This window comes from Protomyctophum parallelum (genome assembly GCF_964188405.1).
Source record: "Protomyctophum parallelum genome assembly, chromosome: 3".
NCBI lineage: Eukaryota > Metazoa > Chordata > Actinopteri > Myctophiformes > Myctophidae > Protomyctophum > Protomyctophum parallelum.
Window position 1 is genome coordinate 3,846,680 of NC_139698.1, and position 25,371 is coordinate 3,872,050.

A 25,371-nucleotide genomic window follows, 5' to 3' on the forward strand; every position below is an offset into this window, starting at 1 on the left:
TTCTAAAGAGTATTAAGTTTAACTTTGCTTATTTGGGGCTTTCAGTCTGATGTTGTTTAAAAACATTTTCAAATATTTTTTGTATTTGTCTGCGGACCTTTTGATTGATTGATTGATTGATTGATTGATTGATTGATTGATTGACTAAATAAATACTGTAGCAGTTTGCAAAAGACATGACAGTGTACAGTTCAATTCAACAATGCACGAGGATTTAAACCAGTCCTTCATATTAAATTCAGAGCCTATGAATTGAATACACAGATCGGAAACATTGTGTTTTCCTTTTGTCTCACTGTACAATCGCACCACAATGTACCACAATGTTGAAAAATAAAATACGACTACTTTTGTTTTGATTGATTGAAGTATTTATGTATTAACAGTTTGCATAATTACCGTACATTTCAAGCACAAACTCAATACAAAGACTGTTAACTGTGAGTGGACGACCCAATTAAGCATTATACACTTGTTTACAACAGGGTCCACCATGTTCAATTCATCAAAACATGACTGTACAAATACACTTCTATTATAGTCAAAGAACAACAGTACTACTACTACTAATAATACTAATACTAATACTAATACTACTACTACTACTACTACTACTACTACTACTACTAATAATAATAATAATAATAATAATAATAATAATAATAATAAACATCTGAAAGTATTTAGGGCCATTATACCGATGTTAATTAAATGCTTGTTTCTGTCGCAGAATCTGGCAACACTGTTGCCACCGTTTGTGAGCGGTTGTGTTTATTTGAGTCTAGAGAGACTCAACTGTGGGAGTTCGTCAAGTTGTTGATGTTTGCTTCATGGTAATAATCAATAACGTTCTCTGATCACACCCTTAAAGGCACGTGCGTGGACATACTTATGAATAATTGACAATTAATGTAATGAATTGTCATTGATCTTAATTGAAAGCAGCAGACCAGAGAGAGCAGCTCATTTTTGAGTCACTGTGTGACATGATTCTGGATACTCTCTGCTTTTGATATGAAATCCAGGTAAGCTTTACAGACACACTTTGAGTACTATTATATATAATATCAATAATATGTTACCGTTAATTACTACTGTGTTATTACGACTACCGGTATGTTAATTAGGTATTAATTAACAATATGTTGTTTTTTTTTGTAGCATTGTTGATTTAAGTTAACTCTGAAAGGAACCAAATGTACCCCAGGTCTAGCTCTGGTCCATAGCTCAGGCATTAGAGCTATGGACCAGAACTAGCCCAGGTCCATAGCTCAGGCATTAGAGCTATGGAACAGAGCTATACTCCAGGTCCATAGCTCAGGCATTAGAGCTATGGAATCAGAGCTATACTCCAGGTCCATAGCTCAGGCATTAGAGCTATGGACCAGAGCTATACTCCAGGTCCATAGCTCAGGCATTAGAGCTATGGACCAGAGCTATACTCCAGGTCCATAGCTCAGGCATTAGAGCTATGGACCAGAGCTATACTCCAGGTCCATAGCTCAGGCATTAGAGCTATGGACCAGAGCTACCCCAGGTCCAAATTAGTTATAATACTATACATATCATCTGTAAGGGTCCATTTGGTTCCATTTGTTACACTCTCAGAGTCACAGACGTGTGTGTGTGTGTGTGTGTGTGTGTGTGTGTGTGTGTGTGTGTGTGTGTGTGTGTGTGTGTGTGTGTGTGTGTGTGTGTGTGTGTGTGTGTGTGTGTGTGTGTGTGCGTGCGTGCGTGTGCATGTTACAGTGGTGCCGCGGTGTTTAGCAGGCAGAACCCCTTCCCACCCCCCCGGCCCGTGGGAAAGTCCCACTACCACCCGTCACGCACCGACCCACCCCCCCGGCCCGTGGGAAAGTCCCACTACCACCCGTCACGCACCGACAGCCTGTCCAAGAACAAGAGACACACGGTTTGTTCCTGATTAGGGATTGATTAATTCTGAACACTTTATTAACAGAACAGTCTTTATGCAAAAGCATAAAGAGCTGTTACCTCTAGCTGCATCTGTGTTCCACAAATAACATGAAATCAAGAGCAACGTTTTAACTTTAAGAACTTAAGACTTCTCCTTTTGTTTGTTTTTTTCCCCACTGAACAATAACCCCCTCTGCTTCATCTGTCATGTCCGCGCTCCGTAGAGTTTGAGTCCCGTGCGAGTCCCCAGAAACGCGCCCCAGAAACGGCAGCCTGTGAGGCCAGAGGCGAGGCTCCCTGCTGGGGGAGCGGACCGACCAACATGTGCCCCCTCCTCCTCCACCGTCGCCGCCTCGGAGCAGGAGAGGCAGCCGTGGTTCTTCTGTGAGTCGTGGCCGTCGACGGAGCAGAGTTCCTCTCCAGATGACACTGCTGCTCTCATGGAGACCAGGTTCACACCGTCCACAGGGAAACCGGATCGACCCCCAGGCTCTGGAGATCGACCCCCAGGCTCTGGAGATCGACCCCCAGGCTCTGGAGATCGACCGCCAGGCTCTGGAGATCAACAGGATTCTGTGCTGGCAAAGTACGCTATTATGCACTTTTCTCGTTTAGTATAGCCTCGGAAACACAGACGTTTTTTTTTCCCAGGGAGAGAAAATAAAGTCTGGGACCGAGTCCACTTGTGTATACCTTGTGTGTACCTGTGTATCAAAGGTATGTACAGTAGATGTCATGTGTATCACAGGTATGTACAGTAGATATCATGTGTATCAAAGGTATGTACAGTAGATATGATGTGTATCAGAGGTATGTACAGTAGATACAGTATCATGTGTATCAAAGGTATGTACAGTAGATATTAGGGCATTAATCAAAAAATCGATTTATCGATTTATCGATAAACGAGTCACGAGTCGACTCGCAGCAGCGTGAGTCGAAAGTTGAGCTTTTTTTTTTTTTTTTTCTCCCCTTTTTTCATTGCATTCAGAACGCGCCCTTAATTAAAAACCAAATGCAGCTGTGTAGGCTATGTGGCTCTCAGCGCGCGGTGTCCCACTATTGAGACTGGCTGAAGTCTGTTTGAACTGCGCTGTGTCAGAGAAGTAACAGATAGAAGCACGCAAACGTTACCCCCAAACGATATCCCCCTCACCTCCGTGCTGGAAATATAACGTCTGGGTTCCCGAGGCTACATTCATGCTGACGCAATGACTGTCTGTTTCTGGCTAAGCTTTACGCGCAGGGCACATGAACCTCTCCGTCTCCGGTCAGTGCGGGTTGTTGTTTATTTGCATGGCTCAGAAAATGAGAACGTTATCGAGTTGTGGAGGAGGAGGAGGAGAATAATAATGTTATATCTCTTATTGTGTTCTCGGTGCTGCTGCTGCGCTGTGTGCCAATACCACTACTTTACCTGGATAACATCATCTTTTCATTTTGACATGATTCACATGAAATAATAATCCTGTACCGGAACCGCGTGTAGCGTTTGGTTTCATTAACGCGATCGCCACAAAATAGCCTACAGCTGCTGCTGCTAAAGATACAAAGATTGGACATTTAAACGACGCAAAACTTTGAATTCCCCTTTTGTGTACCAGTGCCACGTGTCCCGCGGACGGCACCGGTGTTTGGGAACCTCTGATATAGATGATACATGCACTGTGACTGTGTCATATTGGAGAGGCCACTGAATGCGCAGTGCTTTGTTTGACATGCTCCGTATTTGAGCGCGCGGCACCCGCCCCTGTTAAATCCCCGCGCGTCCGCATCCCCCCCCCCCCCCCCCCCCCCCCCCGCCGCCAGAAACGATAAATCGATACGACTTCAACTTTACTGTCCGACAAGTCGACTGGGAAAAATCTCAAGTCGTTAATGCCCTAGTAGATATGTGTATCAGAGGTATGTACAGTAGATACAGTATCATGTGTATCACAGGTATGTACAGTAGATACAGTATCATGTGTATCACAGGTATGTCGATCGTTTCCGCCACGGCCGTCCGCGGAGCCGAGCAGAGCGCCAGCAGAGCAGAGAAGAAGAAGAAGGACAGTCCTTCTGGTGGATGAGAGACCCTTCACCTCTACCCTGCAGACCCTCACCCACCGAGACCCCAAAACCAGGTCTGTAGACCCACCCAGAGCCCCAAACCAGGTCTGTAGACCCACCCAGAGCCCCAAAACCAGGTCTGTAGACCCACCCAGAGCCCCAAACCAGGTCTGTAGACCCACCCAGAGCCCCAAACCAGGTCTGTAGACGCACCCAGAGCCCCAAACCAGGTCTGTAGACGCACCCAGAGACCAAGACCAGGTCTGTACACCCACCCAGAGACCAAGACCAGGTCTGTAGACCCACCCAGAGACCAAGACCAGGTCTGTAGACCCACCCAGAGACCAAGACCAGGTCTGTAGACCCACCCAGAGCCCCAAACCAGGTCTGTAGACCCACTGAGACCCCAAGACCAGGTCTATACACCCACCCAGAGACCAAGACCAGGTCTGTAGACGCACCCAGAGCCCCAAACCAGGTCTGTAGACCTAGTCTGGAACTAAAACTAAGATGAGAGAACATATTACTCCAGTTTTGGCTTCACTGCATTTGCTTCTGGTTGTTTTTAGGATTGTTTTTAAAATTACTTGACTTGTCTATAAAGCTCTCAATGGTCTCGTACCTTCCTACCTACATGACTGCCTGCCTAAATATGTCCCAAACCGCCCCCTAAGGTCTTACACTGCTGGCCTGCTCGCTTTGCCTAAAAAAATGCCTTTAACTGTACCTTCCACAGGCAGCCTCTGTAGACATTTTTTAAAGCACAGCTCAAGACCCACTTCTACAACATTGCTTTTAATTGATCTTTTAAATTTATTGTACTCGATTTACAATTTAGGCATTTAGCAGACGCTCTTGATCCAGAGCGACTTACATTAAGCAAAAACAAAAAGCATGTCATACATCACACATATAAAAAGTAGTTATCATGAATCATGTATAAACTAAGAACGTAACAGTGGAGTATCTATGTCAACTATACATACTATACTATATTATATATTATACAATATACATGTGTACTATAAAGTGCTATGACTACATAACACTGTTATGACTACACTCACTGTATTGTATTACTGCTGTACTGTACTGTACTGTACTGTACTGTACTGTACTGTACTGTACTGTACTGTACTGTACTGTACTGTACTGTACTGTACTGTACTGTACTGCATTACTGCTATTATTTTTAATCTTTTATGCCTTGCTTTTCTTTTCTTTCTTTCTCCATTGCTCTGTAAAGCACTTTGAGTACTGAACTGGTACTGGTTTATGGTATTGGATCAAAAGCAGCCTGTGGTTCTGTTGTCCCCAGCAGCGGTACCAGAGCAGCAGCACACGGAGACCTGCAGTCCAGTCAGACGTAGAGACATCATGGACTTCTCTGCTCTGGTGAGTCCCCTTTCAGGTGGAAACATATGCTCTGTACCTACTTGGGATGTGAATAGTTAACACCACGAACGCCCAGCGATTCATAGCAGCGGAGCACATTTAGCGACGCACCAGGCGCTATCGCGGATGTAGCTGAATGTAGCTAGATGTAGCTAAATGTAGCTAGATGTAGCTGAATGTAGCTAGATGTAGCTGAAAGTAGCTAGATGTAGCCAAAACACTCCCCAGGCGATCGACAGCAACGGGAGGTATGATACGTTCTAACGCGGCTAGTGACAGGACCGCGATGGCCCGTCCAAAACATCATCTTTGATTAGAACTGGACGGAATGATTTAGATTTAGATTAGAGTTATTCACGTTTTAAGATTTTCGGTCTCATCTTAAATCTCATTTTCGATGACGTCCCAACCGGGGCGCAACAGATGCTCCCAGCCTGTGGAGCGATGTGAGCGGTTTTGATATCAATAAATCTCCGTCCTTTTATTAATCTCCATCCTGAGCGCTGGGCGTTACTAATTGATAGGATGGAGAACTCCGTTTATGCCACTGGGGGTGTTAATAGTTAATCATAGGCTGAACTTGCATTCTATTATTTTCTGTGTTTCACCCAGTAATGTGACCGTATATATTTGTGTTACCGGGTGGACTGCCTGGGGTGTTTCACCCAGTAATGTGACCGTATATATTTGTGTTACCGGGTGGACTGCCTGGGGTGTTTCACCCAGTAATGTGACCGTATATATATTTGTGTTACCGGGTGGACTGTCTGGGGTGTTTCACCCAGTAATGTGACCGTATATATTTGTGTTACCGGGTGGACTGTCTGGGGTGTTTCACCCAGTAATGTGACCGTATATATTTGTGTTACCGGGTGGACTGCCTGGGGTGTTTCACCCAGTAATGTGACCGTATATATTTGTGTTACCGGGTGGACTGCCTGGGGTGTTTCACCCAGTAATGTGACCGTATATATTTGTGTTACCGGGTGGACTGCCTGGGGTGTTTCACCCAGTAATGTGACCGTATATATTTGTGTTACCGGGTGGACTGTCTGGGGTGTTTCACCCAGTAATGTGACCGTATATATATTTGTGTTACCGGGTGGACTGTCTGGGGTGTTTCACCCAGTAATGTGACTGTATATATTTGTGTTACCGGGTGGACTGTCTGGGGTGTTTCACCCAGTAATGTGACCGTATATATTTGTGTTACCGGGTGGACTGTCTGGGGTGTTTCACCCAGTAATGTGACCGTATATATTTGTGTTACCGGTCACCAGGGTCTGTCTGACACCTCCCACGGTGACCTCGTTGACACCGACATCCTGCAACTCCAGGAACGAGCCGGCAGGCTGCTGCTGAGGAGGTAGGCTATACGACCCATACCCTAGAGAACTACAACCATGGAGCCGTGTTTTCTCCTCCGCATCATACCAGTGCCCATACCCTAGAGAACTACAAACATGGAGCCGTACCCTAGAGCTGAATTCCAATACCACAAATCTCGGCCACTCACTCACTCACTCACACTCGGTCACTCCAGCATGGCCAGATCAGAGACTGTTGTTAGCATCTTGTTAGCATGTTGCTATCATGTCATGTCATTTCTCAGTGAGGGCTCTGTTGTTAGCATCTTGTCGTGTCATTTTTTCTCATGCAGTGAGGGCTCTGTTGTTAGCACGTTGCTAACGTGTTGTCATGCACTTCCTCATGTGCAGTGAGGGCTCGGTCAGCAGTGAGTCCGTCCCCATCGTCAGCTCCGAGGGTCTGGGATGCTCAGAGTTCTCCTCTCCGGGCAGCGTGGAGGAACCAGTGAGAAGAACCTTCGCTCCCACAGCAGAGGAACCAGTGAGAAGAACCTTCGCTCCCACAGCAGAGGAACAACCAGTCACTGCTGGTAAGAGAGAGCCTCGCGTAGCCATGCTAATGTCAGTGCGTGGATATTAGATCCGTAATAACCGCTGCGATCAATGTGTTTATGGATTTTACAGGAGCGCCGCGCTCAGCCTCAGTCTTCCGTGTTGGCCACGCCTCCTCTGCACCACGCCTGGCAGACGACATCCTCTTCCAATGGCGTTTGAGGAGGAAGATGGAGCTGGCCCGCCATTGGCTCCCAGCGCCGTCCCAGTCCCCTCAGAACCCGGGTCAACAGCAGTTTCAGAACCCAGGGCAGCAGCAGTTTCAGAACCCAGGGCAGCAGCAGTCTCAGTCCCCTCAGTACCCAGGTCAACAAAGCTCTCAGAAACCAGGTCAGCAGCAGTCTCAGAACCCATGTCAACAGCAGTCTCAGAACCCAGGTCAACAGCAGTCTCAGAACCCAGGTCAACAGCAGTCTCAGAACCCAGGTCAACAGCAGTCTCAGAACCCAGGTCAACAGCAGTCTCAGAACCCAGGTCAGCAGCAGTCTCAGAACCCAGGGCAGCAGCAGTTTCAGAACCCAGGTCAACAGCAGTCTCAGAACCCAGGTCAACAGAGCTCTCAGAACCCAGGTCAACAGCAGTCTCAGAACCCAGGTCAACAGCCGTTTCAGAACCCAGGTCAACAGCAGTCTCAGAACCCAGGTCAACAGCAGTTTCAGAACCCAGGTGAGCAGCAGTCTCAGAACCCAGGTCAGCAGCAGTCTCAGAACCCAGGTGAGCAGCAGTCTCAGAACCCAGGTCAACAGCAGTTTCAGAACCCAGGTCAGCAGCGCCCTCGGTACAGCTCCACCGAAACGGTCCGTCCTTCATCCAACCTTCCGTCACAAACCCAGGAAACCGCGGTGACGTGTCACTGGCCCCGCCCCGCTGCCACGCCCCTCCCCCCGAGTGGAGTCCTCCAGAGCGACGCCCAGGTCCAGGTAGGCGTGGTCGATATGGAGAAATATAATATCACAGATATGTTTTTTTTTTTCATGCGTTTTTTATGTTTAATTTTCAAGTTACTTAACCCATTTTGACCCGAGATCAGATTCTAAAAAATGTCTTCTACATCCTGACAGTTTTCTGAAAAAGCTATGTTTCTATGTCAGTCGTTCTTCGATTTTTCAAAAAATAGCAGACCTACAAGCTCGTAGCGCGCCACTCGGTGGCGCGCTATGAGCTTGTAGATCTGCTATTTTTCAATAGCTAAAGCATAACATGATGCTAACACCAAAAGGGGTTTTAACTGACCAACCACCTACAAGTTAACAAAAACTACAAGGTAACAACATACTAAAAAGAAAAACGAGCAAACCCACCATTTAGACGAAAAATACGTATTGTTTTTGGCGAACGAATCCGTCGTTCGACAGAAGTACAGAACTGCTAATCACAGACTGTGCATTCACTAGGCATGTAACGATACACTCAACTCACGATACGTATCACGATATGAGGTTCACAATACGATTTTTCACGATATTTTCAACACAATGACTTTCCAGACAAATTAGACAAAAAAAAAAAAATGATTTATCTTCCCCCCCAAAGCTTTTTTTCACAATTTTTATTTAACTACATTGCAAAGATAATTGCCTTCCTTGATGTATTAACGAGCATCAATAACGACCATCACCTGGGCACAGTCACAGACACATATACAGCTGCCCTCTCCAGGCCTCTACTGTCTCATTCCTCTCCAAAGTCATGTGAATATGATGGAATATGATTACAGCTGACATTTATCACACACTAGCCCCCCCTAAAATATATATATATCGCGATATATCGCGATATACGATATATCGTTACATGCCTAGCATTCACTGTATCACGATATGCGCGATATATCTCTGAAAGGTATCGTCGCACATGTCGAGGATATTCATCACCACATATCGCCCCCTCCCCCTCCCCCCCCCCCCCCCCCTAGGTCCAGGTCCCCCCCGCCCCCCCCACACACCTCCTCTGTGACGCGCTGCCCTCGCCCGGCCGCCACGCCCCTCCCCCTTCCTCCACACCGCCACGACAACAACAGCAGTCCCGGCGGAGGGCCGAGGGTGTGCCTCCCAAAAACTCCTCTTCCTCTGAGGAAGAGGAGGAGGAGGAGGGGGGGCTCGGTAAACGCGGGTCGGCGCGGCGGCCGTCGTCATGGCCGCTGCGGTGCGCTACGCCTCCTGTGAGCACAGAAGAAGAAGAAGAGGAGGGGGGGGAGCGCAGGAGAGCCGAGAGGAGGCGGAGCCAGGAGAAAGTGCACGGCAGGAATACGCCCAGAACCTCCTACTCAACACGATACGATAGATTCTATCTGAACAGAACCTCCTCAACACGGTATGATAGATTCTATCTGAACAGAACCTACTCAACACGGTATGTAACTGCAGTGGCGTGCACAGACATTTAGAGGGGCAGGTGCTCAAGTGAAAAAAAGGGCACCTTGTGCAGCGCATTTTCGGGCGGGAAACCATTTTGGTGCTTTAGCTATTGAAAAATAGCAGATCTACAAGCTCACGCTACGAGCTTGTAGGTCTGCTATTTTTTATCGAAGAACCACTGACATAGAAACACATAGCTTTAGATTGTGGGGGGCCTAAATAATATAGTAGAAGCGTTTTTTTATCAATATTTGATCAATGTCACCGCATGGTCCACACACTACAAATTTAAGAAAAAAAATAAAACGTTTTTTTTTTAAGAGCACATTGCCAAAGGGCAGGGGGTGCTCTAGCACCCCCTAGTGTCTATCTGTGCACGCCACTGTGTAACTGCTCCTAAACCATCTTCATCTGGTGCAGAAATAAGACAACGTCCCAACTGATATCGAGAGGGCTTTTTAATTTTTATTTATCCCATTGACAACGTGAAAAACGGCAACACAAAACATAACAACATCCTTTTAAACACAATGAAACATGAAATATGAATGTCCTTGTTGTCAGTCAGTCAATCATGACGTCCGTATTATATGTAAACAAACACAATGAGACGTACACAAACAATTAAACGATCGACAGAATTACAACACTGTTTACAGACAAAGAAAACAACAACATGTAACATACCGTGTTTACAGACAAAGAAAACAACAACATGTAACATACCGTGTTTACAGACAAAGAAAACAACAACATGTAACATACCGTGTTTACAGACAAAGAAAACAACAACATGTAACATACCGTGTTTACAGACAAAGAAAACAACAACATGTAACATACCGTGTTTACAGACAAAGAAAACAACAACATGTAACATACCATGTTTACAGACAAAGAAAACAACATAACGTACCGTGTGCACCTTCTGCAGATTATTTTAGGAGAGCTACGTTATCTTCTCTTATATTCTTTATTTAAGGACACTCTTTTTAGACGTGGGAAGAGTTCCTTGCACCACTGACTGAAACTCAGCTTGTTCTGACTGAGTTCAGCTCACACAGGTGCAATCAATGCTGCCTCACTCTAACCACAGGGCTCTGCTCCTACATGCCCTTCTAGGTCATAATGAACAGCAATAAAGGACCTGTAGGCACCACACACAGCATGCAAATACAATATGTACCCAAATAAACATACATATAATGTTCACATATTATACATAAACAGAAAGGTAAGCAATAAAATAGATTATTACAAAATACCCATTGCTGGGACAGCTACACGGCATGGGCGGAGCTTGAGGTGGTTCAGGGGGTGCAGTGCAGTTTTTTTTTTTTTTTTTTTTTTTTAAACTTAACTTCTGGCTTCTGACTGTAGTTTGTAATCATCTCTCTTATCATGATATGATGACTCGCTGTATGGCTGTAGTGCATGTGTGTATGTGTGTGAGCTGCTGTACTATACCTAAATAACTCATTTTTAGGGGTTAGGGCATTGTAAAAACGCTAAAATAATAAAATAAAGGTCAAAAAAATTGCGTGCACGCGGGTGTCGTTGGCCAAGCAGTCGCACCCCCAGGCGTCAAGTTCAAGCTCCGCCTATGGTACACGGTACGATAGATTCTATCTGATCAAACATTCACACATCCGTACGTGTTGTGATATGGCATAGGTGTTCTATAAAAAATATAAATCAATAGATTTAACTCTTTCAGCGCCACCTAGTGGTCACCAGTTTAGGCTTTGGTTGCCAATTTGCCCATTATTTAAAAAAAAGAAAGAACATGTAATTATATTATGCATGTAATGTGCATGTCATCACCTGTACACCAGATTAGAGGAATTATCAAAATATGGATAAATAAATAAATGTCCTTCTAACGCTATGGACCAGAGCTAAAAGTACCATAACTAACTCCTAACGCTATGGACCAGAGCTAAAAGTACCATAACTAACTCCTAACGCTATGGACCAGAGCTAAAAGTACCATAACTCCTAACGCTATGGACCAGAGCTAAAAGTACCATAGCGCTAAGGAGAAGTCCTTCTAACGCTATGGACCAAATTACAGTATGATTTGCTTTCTGGTGCTTTAACATGTTCCATCTCCATGCAGACATGACATTAACATGTTCCATCTCCATGCAGACATGACATTAACATGTTCCATCTCCATGCAGACATGACATTAACATGTTCCATCTCCATGCAGACATGACATTAACATGTTCCATCTCCATGTAGACATGACATTAACATGTTCCATCTCCATGCAGACATGACATTAACATGTTCCATCTCCATACAGACATGACATTAACATGTTCCATCTCCATGCAGACATGACATTAACATGTTCCATCTCCACGCAGACATGACATTAACATGTTCCATCTCCATGCAGACATGACATTAACATGTTCCATCTCCATACAGACATGACATTAACATGTTCCATCTCCATACAGACATGACATTAACATGTTCCATCTCCACGCAGACATGACATTAACATGTTCCATCTCCATACAGACATGACATTAACATGTTCCATCTCCATGCAGACATGACATTAACATGTTCCATCTCCATACAGACATGACATTAACATGTTCCATCTCCATGCAGACATGACATTAACATGTTCCATCTCCATGCAGACATGACATTAACATGTTCCATCTCCATACAGACATGCCATTAACATGTTCCATCTCCATGCAGACATGACATTAACATGTTCCATCTCCATACAGACATGACATTAACATGTTCCATCTCCATACAGACATGACATTAACATGTTCCATCTCCATACAGACATGACATTAACATGTTCCATCTCCATGCAGACATGACATTAACATGTTCCATCTCCATACAGACATGACATTAACATGTTCCATCTCCATGTAGACATGACATTAACATGTTCCATCTCCATGCAGACATGACATTAACATGTTCCATCTCCATACAGACATGACATTAACATGTTCCATCTCCATGCAGACATGACATTAACATGTTCCATCTCCATGCAGACATGACATTAACATGTTCCATCTCCATACAGACATGACATTAACATGTTCCATCTCCATACAGACATGACATTAACATGTTCCATCTCCATGCAGACATGACATTAACATGTTCCATCTCCATGCAGACATGACATTAACATGTTCCATCTCCACGCAGACATGCCATTAACATGTTCCATCTCCATGCAGACATGCCGACACTGGCTCCAGAAAGACTCCAGCGAGACCCCAACGCTCTAGAGGAGACGGGGGCCAACAGGGGACATACCAGGGGACGTCCAGGGGCCAAGAGGACACGTACCAGGGGACATCCAGGGGCCAAGAGGACACGTACCAGGGGACATCCAGGGGCCAAGAGGACACGTACCAGGGGACATCCGTAGAGGAGCGCACTGGGGACCGGGCCCCTCCATCTTCTCCAATCCACTGTGCACTAGGGCAGGTACGATATAGAGCGTCACAGCCCCCTTTCATGACGACGCCAGGGCCCAGGAAATGAATCCCAATGCATTTTTCCCCTCATAGAGATTTCAAAACGTATTTATTTAAAGACCTTTTAAGTGCCGTACGAAGCCAACTCGAGTCGTGACAAATCATGACAACACACACAATATGTTGGACCAAACAAATAATTACAAAGAAGAAAAACAACAACAAAAGTGTTTATTGTCATGATTTGTCACGACAAGAGTTGTCTTTGTCCGCGGCGTAAACGTCTTTAAATAAATACTTTTTGAAAAGTCTATGAGGAAAATGAACGGGGATTTATTTTCTTTCTGCATGTGTTTAACCCATTTATCGCTGAAACGTCGACAATTTTTTAAAACATCATTGGTGCTCAATATTTCAGAAATTATATGTAATTGGTCGCCGACCCCCATCTGAAAATATGTAGTTCCAGGGACCCCCCCCCCCCCCTAGCCTGGTTAATAAACCAGACCGAATCAGCCGTTGGCAAAAAAAAATTGCCTACCGGCGGATTTCGGTCTGGAGAGGCTCAATTGTACGCCCATTTTCTACACACGAGAACGTGTGCGCCCAATAGGGACACGGTATGCAATATGGGCGGGCTTTGGTACAGTGACGTTCAATGCTTGAGACCTTTGACTGACAGTAGCTCTGACCAATTGCGTCAAAGAGAAAATGTTTCCCTGGAAATGAAATCCAAGCTGAGCCTCCCCAGACTAATATCCCGCGGATCCGTGCGATATTAGTCTGGTTTATTAACCAGGCTACCCCCCCCCCCCCCATCTGAAAATATGTAGTTCCAGGGACCCCCCCCCCATCTGAAAATATGTAGTCCCCCAGAGAAGCAAAGATTTGAGTTAAAAACGTTGGCTCTGAAAGAATATATATATTCAAAGATTTGCGCCACATTTTCACGATTCTTTTCAAAAATAGCAGACCTACAAGCTCGTAGCGCGCCACTCGGTGGCGCGCTATGAGCTTGTAGATCTGCTATTTTTCCAATAGCTAAATTATAACATAATGTTTAAGCTACATAAATGGGTTAAGCTAGCGTTTTTCAGGCAGGGAGGTTCAGTAGTAAAGCATGCCGTTTCTCTCCTCTTCCACCAGGTGGTGTCAGAGGTCCTGTTCCCCACACGGAGAAGGATGAGAAGGAGGAGGAGGAGTCCCGTGTCTCCTCCCCCGGCCCCTCCCCCCCAGTCCCCGGCCCCGCCCCCTTCTCCCCCGCCGCCCCCCCTCCTCGATGACCTCCAGCGACCTCTGGAGGTCATCACACAGCTGCTGCAGGAGGCCCAAGGTAAGAGGGGAGAGGAGAGGAGAGGAGAGGAGAGGAGAGGAGGGGAGGGGAGGGGAGGGGAGGGGAGGGGAGGGTAGAGGAGAGGAGAGGAGAGGAGAGGAGAGGAGAGGAGAGGAGAGGAGAGGAGAGGAGAGGAGAGGAGAGGAGAGGAGAGGAGAGGAGAGGAGAGGAGAGGAGAGGAGAGGAGAGGAGAGGAGAGGAGAGGAGAGGAGAGGAGAGAGGAGGAACCTTTGACCGTTGGGGTTAATGTGGGGGGAATGTTTTACAGACGGGACCACACAGGTTGTCCACTGCACCGCCCTGCGTCACGCAGAGGTGCATCTTTCAAATTATTCATGTCTTTTAACGAGGTTTCCTTCGGTTGCGCCTTAACCTGCATTTATTAGACCTGAGGAGGATTCTACAAATGCCTTGTGAAATGCCACACACGCTGCCGTTTTGTTTTCTGCTGCATGTCCTCCTGGCCTCTCACTGTGGTCCATGACACCACGTTTATGACTAATGGAGGGCTGGTTGGGTTACCTATCTACTATCACCCATATCCCCATGTAGTCCCTCCTCCACAACTCGGCACAGTTGGCATTCGAGCGTCGGGTTTATCCTTAAAGGAGAATTCCATGCTAGAAGGCTTTCTTTACCTTTATTTGTAGTTGTTATGTCCCCACCAAAGAGGTCCAGGTGATATTTTGTGCAAATAAGTTCCTTCCACGCGCTACGTCCAACCAGGGAAACTCCCCCCTGTCAGGTGTAAAGGAGCGACTTGGACACTCAGGCATGAAGGAAGCATGAGTTCAAGTCCGTTGCTCTCCCCTTGTCCCCCATATATGGGGACTAGGTTGCTCTCCCCTTGTCCCCCATATATGGGGACTAGGTTGCTCTCCCCTTGTCCCCCATATATGGGGACTAGGTTGCTCTCCCCTTGTCCCCCATATATGGGGACTAGGTTGGTCTCCCCTTGTCCCCCATATATGGGGACTAGGTTGGTCTCCCCTTGTCCCCCATATATGGGGACTAGGTTGGTCTCCCCTTGTCCCCCATATATGGGGACTAGGTTGCTCTCTCCTTGTCCCCCATATATGGGGACTAGGTTGCTCTCTCCTTGTCCCCCATATATGGGGACTAGGTTGGCAGAGGGTGTGTAGAGCCCAGGATCACATTAGATGATTGACACAGGGGTGAGAAATGGGTTACAAAATCGTGGGATATAAAATATATTTAACAAATAAGTGCATTATTGGCTATTTCTATATATTTTGTCAATAGCTAAAGTATAACAAAATATCCTGTAAACACCAAAAGGGGTTCCCGTCCAGAATGGCTTCAGTCACGCTGGAATGATAAATGCCCTAAATGAATGTACAGCCATTATTTAGTGTAAATCACGTTGATAATAAATGAGTTTTATTTTTAATAAAAAGCATAAAACAAGCCAAAAGGAAATATCAATCAATCAATAAATCAATTCACGATCTCAACCAGCGCATACGGACAGCACAGAGCCACAGTGTGGTCAGGTCAGGTGCGTCGAGGCCTCAGGAAATACCACCTCCTTTAAGGTCACAGGGTCCAACTTGAGAGGTCACAGAGGTCGTGACCTTCGTGACCTTCCTGTGCGTCTCGCACACGTTCACAGGTTCTAAATGTTAACCCCACGCTGGCCAACGGGACGTCGGTCCATTCCAAAGTATCACAGCAGGACGTTTCGTTCATACTTTGAATTCTTCCAGAGTTGCACGGCTGTTTTATTACTCTTTACTGTATTATTATTCACATAATCATTTTACTGACTAGTAGTAGCTGCTAATGACATCATCTGATTGCAATTGGAGACGGTGGGTGTGTGTGAGTAATTTTGTGTTCTTCTTTTACACAAGTATTTTTCTCTTGTGCACCGCGGTCACGTTGTAGATGTAAGTGTTGCTCCTGTGCTCGTTTTAAAACCCATTTTGGGAGGGAACCCCTTTTGGTGTTTTAACTTAGCATCATGTTAGACTTTAGCGATTGAAAAATAGCAGATCTACAAGCTCGTACTACAAGCTCATAGCGCGCCACCGAGTGGCGCGCTACGAGCTTGTAGGTACGAGCGTGTAGCTTGTAGGTGCAGAGCCAAACGCAGAATAGTCTTAAATGAACGTATTTATTAATACAGAGAAGCATACAGCCAAAGTAAAGTCAATGTAAAATGTAAATCCATAAAAAGGCAAAACTTCAGGAGCGAAATGGCAAAAATCACAGGAAGTCCAACAATGCAAAACATTCAAAGCATTCAAACTGCATATAAGCCAGAAGTCCAAAAGTTACACAAAGCTCATGAAATCCAAAATACCTTCTCTAGGAGACCAAAATAAGAAAACCAGGAGTCCATTAAGGCAGATCACTGGAACAACAGTGGCTACGGAGGGCTTTTTCATTCAGAATGAAAACTTCAGAATGAATTAATTCAGAAGTAATGTTTTTTGCTGCGTGTTTACATGGGAAAGGTCATTCCGAATGAGTGTTTACATGGTCAATACTTTAATGAGTGTTTACATGGACAATACTTTTAAATCCCATTATTTCATTCCACATTTCACATTTACTAAAGTACTAAAGTACAATTTTTGTTTACTTTTACTACACTACATTTCAGTAAAACAAAATAATAATAATAAAAAAACACTTTTATGCAGTATTACTTTATATTTGATGTATCCTGTAGCCTATGAGAGGTTTCTCTCAGAGATGTGAAATTAAACATGTCTAGTTTCTTAAAGGACAACTTTAGTTTTTTTCAACCAAGGTTCATGTTTTAGGTTGTTATTAGAGAAACTAAAAGGTGAGTGTTATTTTTATTTTATTTGCTGCTTTCTTTCATTTTAGGGATTTTAGCTCTTTTTGACAGGGGGGCGGGGGCATTCGAGCATGGGGCTAAATATGTATTTTTTTACCAAATGTTATGGTGATTTATTTTTGTATTAGTTACTATAGTCCTAATAAACCCCAGGAAATTACATCTGGCCACAGAAGATCACAGGATCTACTGAATGTGAAGGTATAGCCTACTGGGGGAAGGCTTATACTGTGTGTATAGGCTCAATATGTCAGTTTGACACATTCAATAGATCCTGTGATCTTTTGTGGCCAGATGTAATTTCTTGGGTTTATTAGGACTATAGTAAATAATAAAAAAATAAATCGCCATATTATTATTTTTTTAAATACATATTTAGCCCCATGCTCGAATGCCCCCGCCCCCCTGTCAAAAACTGCTAAAATCCCAAAAACGAAAAAAAGCAGCAAATGAAAGAAAATGAACACTCACCTTTTAGTTTCTCTAATAACAACATAAAACATGAACCTTGGTTGAAAAAAACTAAAGTTAATAATATAGCCATATACCAATTACATGGAAACAAGCATGCACAGAAAGACCAGAATGAACTAAAATCCGAATGAGTGTTTACATGAGTCCACAATTGTTTCAATAGGATTTAAAAATTGAATAAACCGGTCAGTTACATCAGATCTAAGTTTAAATCAGATTGGCCATTTTCATTCCCATTTAAGTTTTTGTAGGTGTTTACATGACAACTTTTAATAGGATTTAACTTTTATTCTGGATGAACAGGGGATTTAACTGTCCATGTAAACGTAGCCAGTGTATGTTCTGACGGTGTGTTCGTGGAATGAGTCCAGTCTTATAGGGAGCAGGGTGAATGTATGTTCTGACGGTGTGTTTGTGGAATGAGTCCAGTCTTATAGGGAGCAGGGTGATTGTATGTTCTGACAGTGTGTTTGGGGGAATGAGTCCAGTCTTATAGGGAGCAGGGTGATTGTATGTCCTGACGGTGTGTTTGTGGAATGAGTCCAGTCTTATAGGGAGCAGGGTGATTGTATGTTCTGACGGTGTGTTTGTGGAGTGAGTCCAGTCTTATAGGGAGCAGGGTGATTGTATGTTCTGACGGTGTGTTTGTGGAATGAGTCCAGTCTTATAGGGAGCAGGGTGATTGTATGTTCTGACAGTGTGTTAGTGGAGTGAGTCCAGTCTTATAGGGAGCAGGGTGATTGTATGTTCTGACAGTGTGTTAGTGGAATGAGTCCAGTCTTATAGGGAGCAGGGTGATTGTATGTTCTGACAGTGTGTTAGTGGAGTGAGTCCAGTCTTATGGGGAGCAGGGTGATTGTATGTTCTGACAGCGTGTTAGTGGAGTGAGTCCAGTCTTATAGGGAGCAGGGTGATTGTATGTTCTGACAGTGTGTTAGTGGAATGAGTCCAGTCTTATAGGGAGCAGGGTGATTGTATGTTCTGACAGTGTGTTAGTGGAGTGAGTCCAGTCTTATAGGGAGCAGGGTGAATGTATGTCCTGACAGTGTGTTAGTGGAGTGAGTCCAGTCTTATAGGGAGCAGGGTGATTGTATGTTCTGATGGTGTGTTAGTGGAGTGAGTCCAGTCTTATAGGGAGCAGGGTGAATGTATGTCCTGACGGTGTGTTAGTGGAGTGAGTCCAGTCTTATAGGGAGCAGGGTGACTGTATGTTCTGACAGTGTGTTAGTGGAATGAGTCCGGTCTTATAGGGAGCAGGGTGATTGTATGTTCTGACAGTGTGTTTAGTGGAATGAGTCCAGTCTTATAGGGAGCAGGGTGAATGTATGTTCTGACAGTGTGTTTGTGGAGTGAGTCCAGTCTTATAGGGAGCAGGGTGAATGTATGTTCTGACAGTGTGTTTGTGGAGTGAGTCCAGTCTTATGGGGAGCAGGGTGATTGTATGTTCTGACAGTGTGTTTGGGGAGTGAGTCCAGTCTTATAGGGAGCAGGGTGATTGTATGTTCTGATGGTGTGTTAGTGGAGTGAGTCCAGTCTTATAGGGAGCAGGGTGAATGTATGTCCTGACGGTGTGTTAGTGGAATGAGTCCAGTCTTATAGGGAGCAGGGTGATTGTATGTCCTGACAGTGTGTTAGTGGAGTGAGTCCAGTCTTATAGGGAGCAGGGTGATTGCAGAAGTGTTCTCAGGTGTGGAATGGGCATGGCACGGTCGGGCTGAAGAGGGGGGGGGGGAACAGGTGTGTGACTGAGAGGACTGAGAGAGGGAATGGAGAGTGGGAGTGGCTGATGTGGAGACATGGTCTGTAGAGCGACAGACCATTGTTTGGCCCGAGAAATTCTGTGTGTTGTCATGATTTGTCACGACAAGAGTTGGCTTCGTACGACGCTTAAAAGGTCTTTAAATGAATTAAATAAGAACGGCCTATGGGGAAATGCATTGCGTTATCATTACCTGGGCCGTTCGTTGTTCTGAAAGGGGGAGGGACTGCGACGCTCTATTAGTACCAGTAGGGGCGCTGTTTGCCAGAAACAGAGAGAGAGAGAGATAGTATTAGTGCTGCACTGTTGCCTGCTAATGAGAGAGAGAGAGAGAGAGAGAGAGAGAGAGAGGAGGAGGGGGGGGGGAGGTAGAGAGAGAGAGAGAGAAGGAGGGGGGGAGAGAGAGAGAGAGAGGGAGGGAGGAGGAGGGGGGAGAGGGAGAGAGAGGGGAGTTGTTGCACCACTCGGTTCACACAGGTGTGATTTTATTTCGACGTCAGGCCTTAAATGGGTTAAACTCTTTGAGCCCAACCAGGCGACAGGTTCAGGTGAAAAGGGTGGAAACCCTCTGGTCTAAAGTCTGTTGTTTGTCTTTGTTAAAGGGTGGAGACCCTCTGGTCTAAAGTCTGTTGTTTGTCTTTGTTAAAGGGTGGAAACCCTCTGGTCTAAAGTCTGTTGTTTGTCTTTGTTAAAGGGTGGAAAACCTCTGGTCTAAAGTCTGTTGTTTGTCTTTGTTAAAGGGTGGAAAACCTCTGGTCTAAAGTCTGTTGTTTGTCTTTGTTAAAGGGTGGAAAACCTCTGGTCTAAAGTCTGTTGTTTGTCTTTGTTAAAGGGTGGAAAACCTCTGGTCTAAAGTCTGTTGTTTGTCTTTGTTAAAGGGTGGAAAACCTCTGGTCTAAAGTCTGTTGTTTGTCTTTGTTAAAGGGTGGAGAACCTCTGGTCTAAAGTCTGTTGTTTGTCTAAAGGGAGGAGAACCTCTGGTCTAAAGTCTGTTGTTTGTCTAAAGGGTGGAGAACCTCTGGTCTAAAGTCTGTTGTTTGTCTAAAGGGAGGAGAACCTCTGGTCTAAAGTCTGTTGTTTGTCTAAAGGGTGGAAAACCTCTGGTCTAAAGTCTGTTGTTTGTCTAAAGGGTGGAGAACCTCTGGTCTAAAGTCTGTTGTTTGTCTAAAGGGTGGAGAACCTCTGGTCTAAAGTCTGTTGTTTGTCTAAAGGGTGGAAAACCTCTGGTCTAAAGTCTGTTGTTTGTCTAAAGGGTGGAAAACCTCTGGTCTAAAGTCTGTTGTTTGTCTAAAGGGTGGAAAACCTCTGGGCTAAAGTCTGTTGTTTGTCTAAAGGGTGGAAAACCTCTGGGCTAAAGTCTGTTGTTTGTCTAAAGGGTGGAGAACCTCTGGTCTAAAGTCTGTTGTTTGTCTAAAGGGAGGAGAACCTCTGGGCTAAAGTCTGTTGTTTGTCTAAAGGGTGGAAAACCTCTGGGCTAAAGTCTGTTGTTTGTCTAAAGGGTGGAAAACCTCTGGTCTAAAGTCTGTTGTTTGTCTAAAGGGTGGAGAACCTCTGGTCTAAAGTCTGTTGTTTGTCTAAAGGGTGGAAAACCTCTGGGCTAAAGTCTGTTGTTTGTCTTTGTTAAAGGGTGGAAAACCTCTGGTCTAAAGTCTGTTGTTTGTCTAAAGGGAGGAGAACCTCTGGGCTAAAGTCTGTTGTTTGTCTAAAGGGTGGAGAACCTCTGGTCTAAAGTCTGTTGTTTGTCTAAAGGGAGGAGAACCTCTGGGCTAAAGTCTGTTGTTTGTCTAAAGGGTGGAAAACCTCTGGTCTAAAGTCTGTTGTTTGTCTAAAGGGTGGAAAACCTCTGGTCTAAAGTCTGTTGTTTGTCTAAAGGGTGGAGAACCTCTGGTCTAAAGTCTGTTGTTTGTCTAAAGGGTGGAAAACCTCTGGGCTAAAGTCTGTTGTTTGTCTTTGTTAAAGGGTGGAAAACCTCTGGTCTAAAGTCTGTTGTTTGTCTAAAGGGAGGAGAACCTCTGGGCTAAAGTCTGTTGTTTGTCTAAAGGGTGGAAAACCTCTGGTCTAAAGTCTGTTGTTTGTCTAAAGGGTGGAGAACCTCTGGTCTAAAGTCTGTTGTTTGTCTAAAGGGTGGAAAACCTCTGGGCTAAAGTCTGTTGTTTGTCTAAAGGGTGGAAAACCTCTGGGCTAAAGTCTGTTGTTTGTCTAAAGGGTGGAGAACCTCTGGTCTAAAGTCTGTTGTTTGTCTAAAGGGAGGAGAACCTCTGGTCTAAAGTCTGTTGTTTGTCTAAAGGGAGGAGAACCTCTGGGCTAAAGTCTGTTGTTTGTCTAAAGGGTGGAAACCTCTGGTCTAAAGTCTGTTGTTTGTCTAAAGGGTGGAAAACCTCTGGTCTAAAGTCTGTTGTTTGTCTAAAGGGAGGAGAACCTCTGGTCTAAAGTCTGTTGTTTGTCTAAAGGGTGGAAAACCTCTGGTCTAAAGTCTGTTGTTTGTCTAAAGGGAGGAGAACCTCTGGTCTAAAGTCTGTTGTTTGTCTAAAGGGTGGAAAACCTCTGGGCTAAAGTCTGTTGTTTGTCTAAAGGGTGGAAAACCTCTGGGCTAAAGTCTGTTGTTTGTCTAAAGGGTGGAGAACCTCTGGTCTAAAGTCTGTTGTTTGTCTAAAGGGAGGAAAACCTCTGGTCTAAAGTCTGTTGTTTGTCTAAAGGGAGGAGAACCTCTGGTCTAAAGTCTGTTGTTTGTCTAAAGGGAGGAGACCCTCTGGTCTAAAGTCTGTTTGTCTTTGTTCAGATTCAGATGAAACGGAGTTCGAGGACGACCCGTTGCTGCAGGTTCTGCGCACACAGAGGGCACGGGTGAAGGAGCAGATGAGGTACGAGCTGGTCCATTATATCATTCTGACCTGAGATCAGATCACGGGTGAAGGCCCAGATGAGGTACGAGCTGGTCCATTATATCATTCTGACCTGAGATCAGATCAGGGTGAAGGCCCAGATGAGGTACGAGCTGTTCCATTATATCATTCTGACCTGAGATCAGATCAGGGTGAAGGCCCAGATGAGGTACGAGCTGTTCCATTATATCATTCTGACCTGAGATCAGATCAGGGTGAAGGCCCAGATGAGGTACGAGCTGTTCCATTATATCATTCTGACCTGAGATCAGATTCTATTCACGGGTGAAGGCCCAGATGAGGTACGAGCTGGTCCATTATATCATTCTGACCTGAGATCAGATCACGGGTGAAGGCCCAGATGAGGTACGAGCTGTTCCATTATATCATTCTGACCTGAGATCAGATTCTCTAAATGTCTGTTTGAAAATGACAGTTTTGGGGGGCACGGGGCACGGTGGCACAGTTGGTAGTGCTGTCGCCTCACAGCTAAGGCCCTGGGTTCGATTCCTGCTCGGGACGCTGTGGGTGCTGGCGGCGTGTTCTCTCCTCCGCGTCATCAGTGCCCATACCCGAAGGTGGGGTTGGCGAAAGGGCCTTTCTGTGTGGAGTTTGTATGTTCTCCCCGTGTCCCCTAGGGTAGGTACTCTCACATGTTCTCCCCGTGTCCCCTAGGGTAGGTACCCTCACAAAAACATGCCGTAATCCTGGTCTCTAAAACTGCCTCCCCCTGGCCAGCCGGGGCGCCTGATAGAGGGGAAAGGAACTGGTTGGAATAACGTGTCCCTTCCACGCGCTACGTCCGGCCGGGGAAATTCCCCTCTGTCAGGTGAAAAGAAGCAGCTTGGACTCCTCATGCATAGAAGGAGGCATGAGGTCAGTCCGCTGCCCCCCCCAGGTTGGCAGAGGAAGTGTAGCGCCCAGGATTACATTAGACAATTGGCACTGGGTGAAAAAGAAAACTGGGTTACAAAATCGTGGGATAAAAAAATACAGTTTTCTGAAAAAGCTATGTTTCTGTCAGTCGTTCTTCGATTTTTCAAAAAATAGCAGACCTACAAGCTCGTAGCGCGCCACTCGGTGGCGCGCTATGAGCTTGTAGGTCTGCTATTTTTCAATAGCTAAAGCATAACATGATGCTAACACCAAAATGGGTTCCCGCTTTCATTCATTATTTGTTCTTCAGTTGGTACTAGTATATACTGTAGCATGTAGAAGTCTTAAACATTAAACATTTTAGTCTCGGGTCACTCCTGTAAATAAATAACCTTTTCATTGTTACGTTATAGCCCCTTTTGTCATATTAACGGTAGTAAATATGTAAGCCCCAGCATTCCTATTCTGGTCGGGAAAACATGCACCAGAAAATAGCAGATCTACAAGCTCACAACGCGTCACAACGTGAGCTTGCAGATCTGCTTTTTTTTTGCTGAAAGACACTTGTGGTGTACAGTGGGCTGAAAAAGAACACACCAAGTACAGTTTGACTCGGGTCCGTTTTTACTAAGCATAGAGGGGTCTTAAAGGACAACTTTAGTTTTTTTCAACCAAGGTTCATGTTTTAGGTTGTTATTAGAGAAACTATAAGGTGAGTGTTCATTTTCTTTCATTTGCTGTTTTCTTTCGTTTTAGGGATTTTAGCAGTTTTTGACTGGGGAGCGGGGGCATTCGAGCATGGGGCTAAGTATGTATTTCTTTACAAAATATTGTGCTGATTTATTTTTTTATTATTTACTATAGTCCTAATAAACCCCAAGAAATTACATCTGACCACAACAGATCACAGGATCTACTGAATGTGTCAAACTGACATATTGAGCCTATACACACAGTATAAGCCTTCCCCCAGTAGGCTACCTTCACATTCAGTAGATCCTGTGATCTTCTGTGGCCAGATGTAATTTCCTGGGGTTTATTAGGACTATAGTAAATAATACAAAAATAAATCACCATAAAATGTTGTAAAAAAACTACATATTTAGGCCCATGCTCGAATGCCCCCACCCCCCTGTCAAAAACAGCTAAAATCCCTAAAACGAAAGAAAGCAACAAATGAAAGAAAATTAACACTCATCTTTTAGTTTCTCTAATAACAACCTAAAACATGAACCTTGGTTGAAAAAAACTAAAGTTGTCCTTTAACACTGAAGTAAAATGAGCTTAAATTCATATTTAGAAAATGTTTCAGATGTCAAACATGTCTGAGACGATGGAACGGTGACGGAACCTTCTGAAAGGTTCATGGACAAAGATAATCAACTTCAAAATAATAATAAAAAATTATTAAACCGAAGACATATTGATCAATCCCCGATATGATCAAGTATGATCAGAGTTCTGAGGCACCCACTTTGAGGAATCCTGTACTAACACGTGTACTAAAAAGAATATATTTTTTTCTCTGTCTTTCAGTGAAGTGGACTCCATTTTGGAGGAATTCCAACAGCTGACTGAATGAATCCAGGACACGTTGACGCAGTGCCATGTTTTTATGTTTGTTTTTAATTTATTTTATACAGAAATATATACTTTTTTTTATTTTTTTTATTCAGCAGAAATATTCCTACATTAAAAAGGTTTTCAAACATCTATCCAGCGTGATCGTCGTCAATCATGTCAAACAAGAACATTAAAAAGTACATCTTTACATAAATGTGGGAAAGAATCAGGGGTCATCTCCACACTGACTTGTTGTGGCCATTTCTGTCAACATTCCATTTTTTCCACGAGAGCGAGGCCAGGGCTGGGCAACTTTGACGATGGAGAGGGCCACTGTATTTCCACACTCACTCCCTAGGGCCATATATTACTGTCGTAGCAAAAATAGCCGATCTACAAGCTCAAAACGCGCCGCGCTGCGACACGTTTTGAGCTTGTAGATCGGCTATTTTTGCTATATTCGAATTGAAATGCTGAAAATGTACATTTTATGTAATTTCAAATGCCTTTAATTATACGTGTGTTGAAGCAA

General features: G+C 44.7%; 1 protein-coding gene across 1 annotated transcript; it reads left to right on the top strand.

The window, feature by feature from the left end:
* Positions 1 to 1,014: 1,014 nt before the first annotated feature.
* Positions 1,015 to 24,899, top strand: proser3 (proline and serine rich 3; the record flags this gene model as incomplete). The annotated part of the gene is made up of 14 exons (XM_083761299.1): positions 1,015 to 1,025; positions 1,771 to 1,912; positions 2,142 to 2,503; positions 3,895 to 4,043; positions 5,288 to 5,364; positions 6,645 to 6,730; positions 7,083 to 7,261; positions 7,356 to 8,203; positions 9,199 to 9,596; positions 12,880 to 12,955; positions 13,055 to 13,132; positions 14,269 to 14,455; positions 22,298 to 22,379; positions 24,813 to 24,899. The coding sequence occupies 14 exons, from the start codon at positions 1,015 to 1,017 to the stop codon at positions 24,856 to 24,858; spliced, it is 2,721 nt and encodes a 906-aa protein (XP_083617425.1). The 3' UTR covers positions 24,859 to 24,899.
* Positions 24,900 to 25,371: the final 472 nt, after the last annotated feature.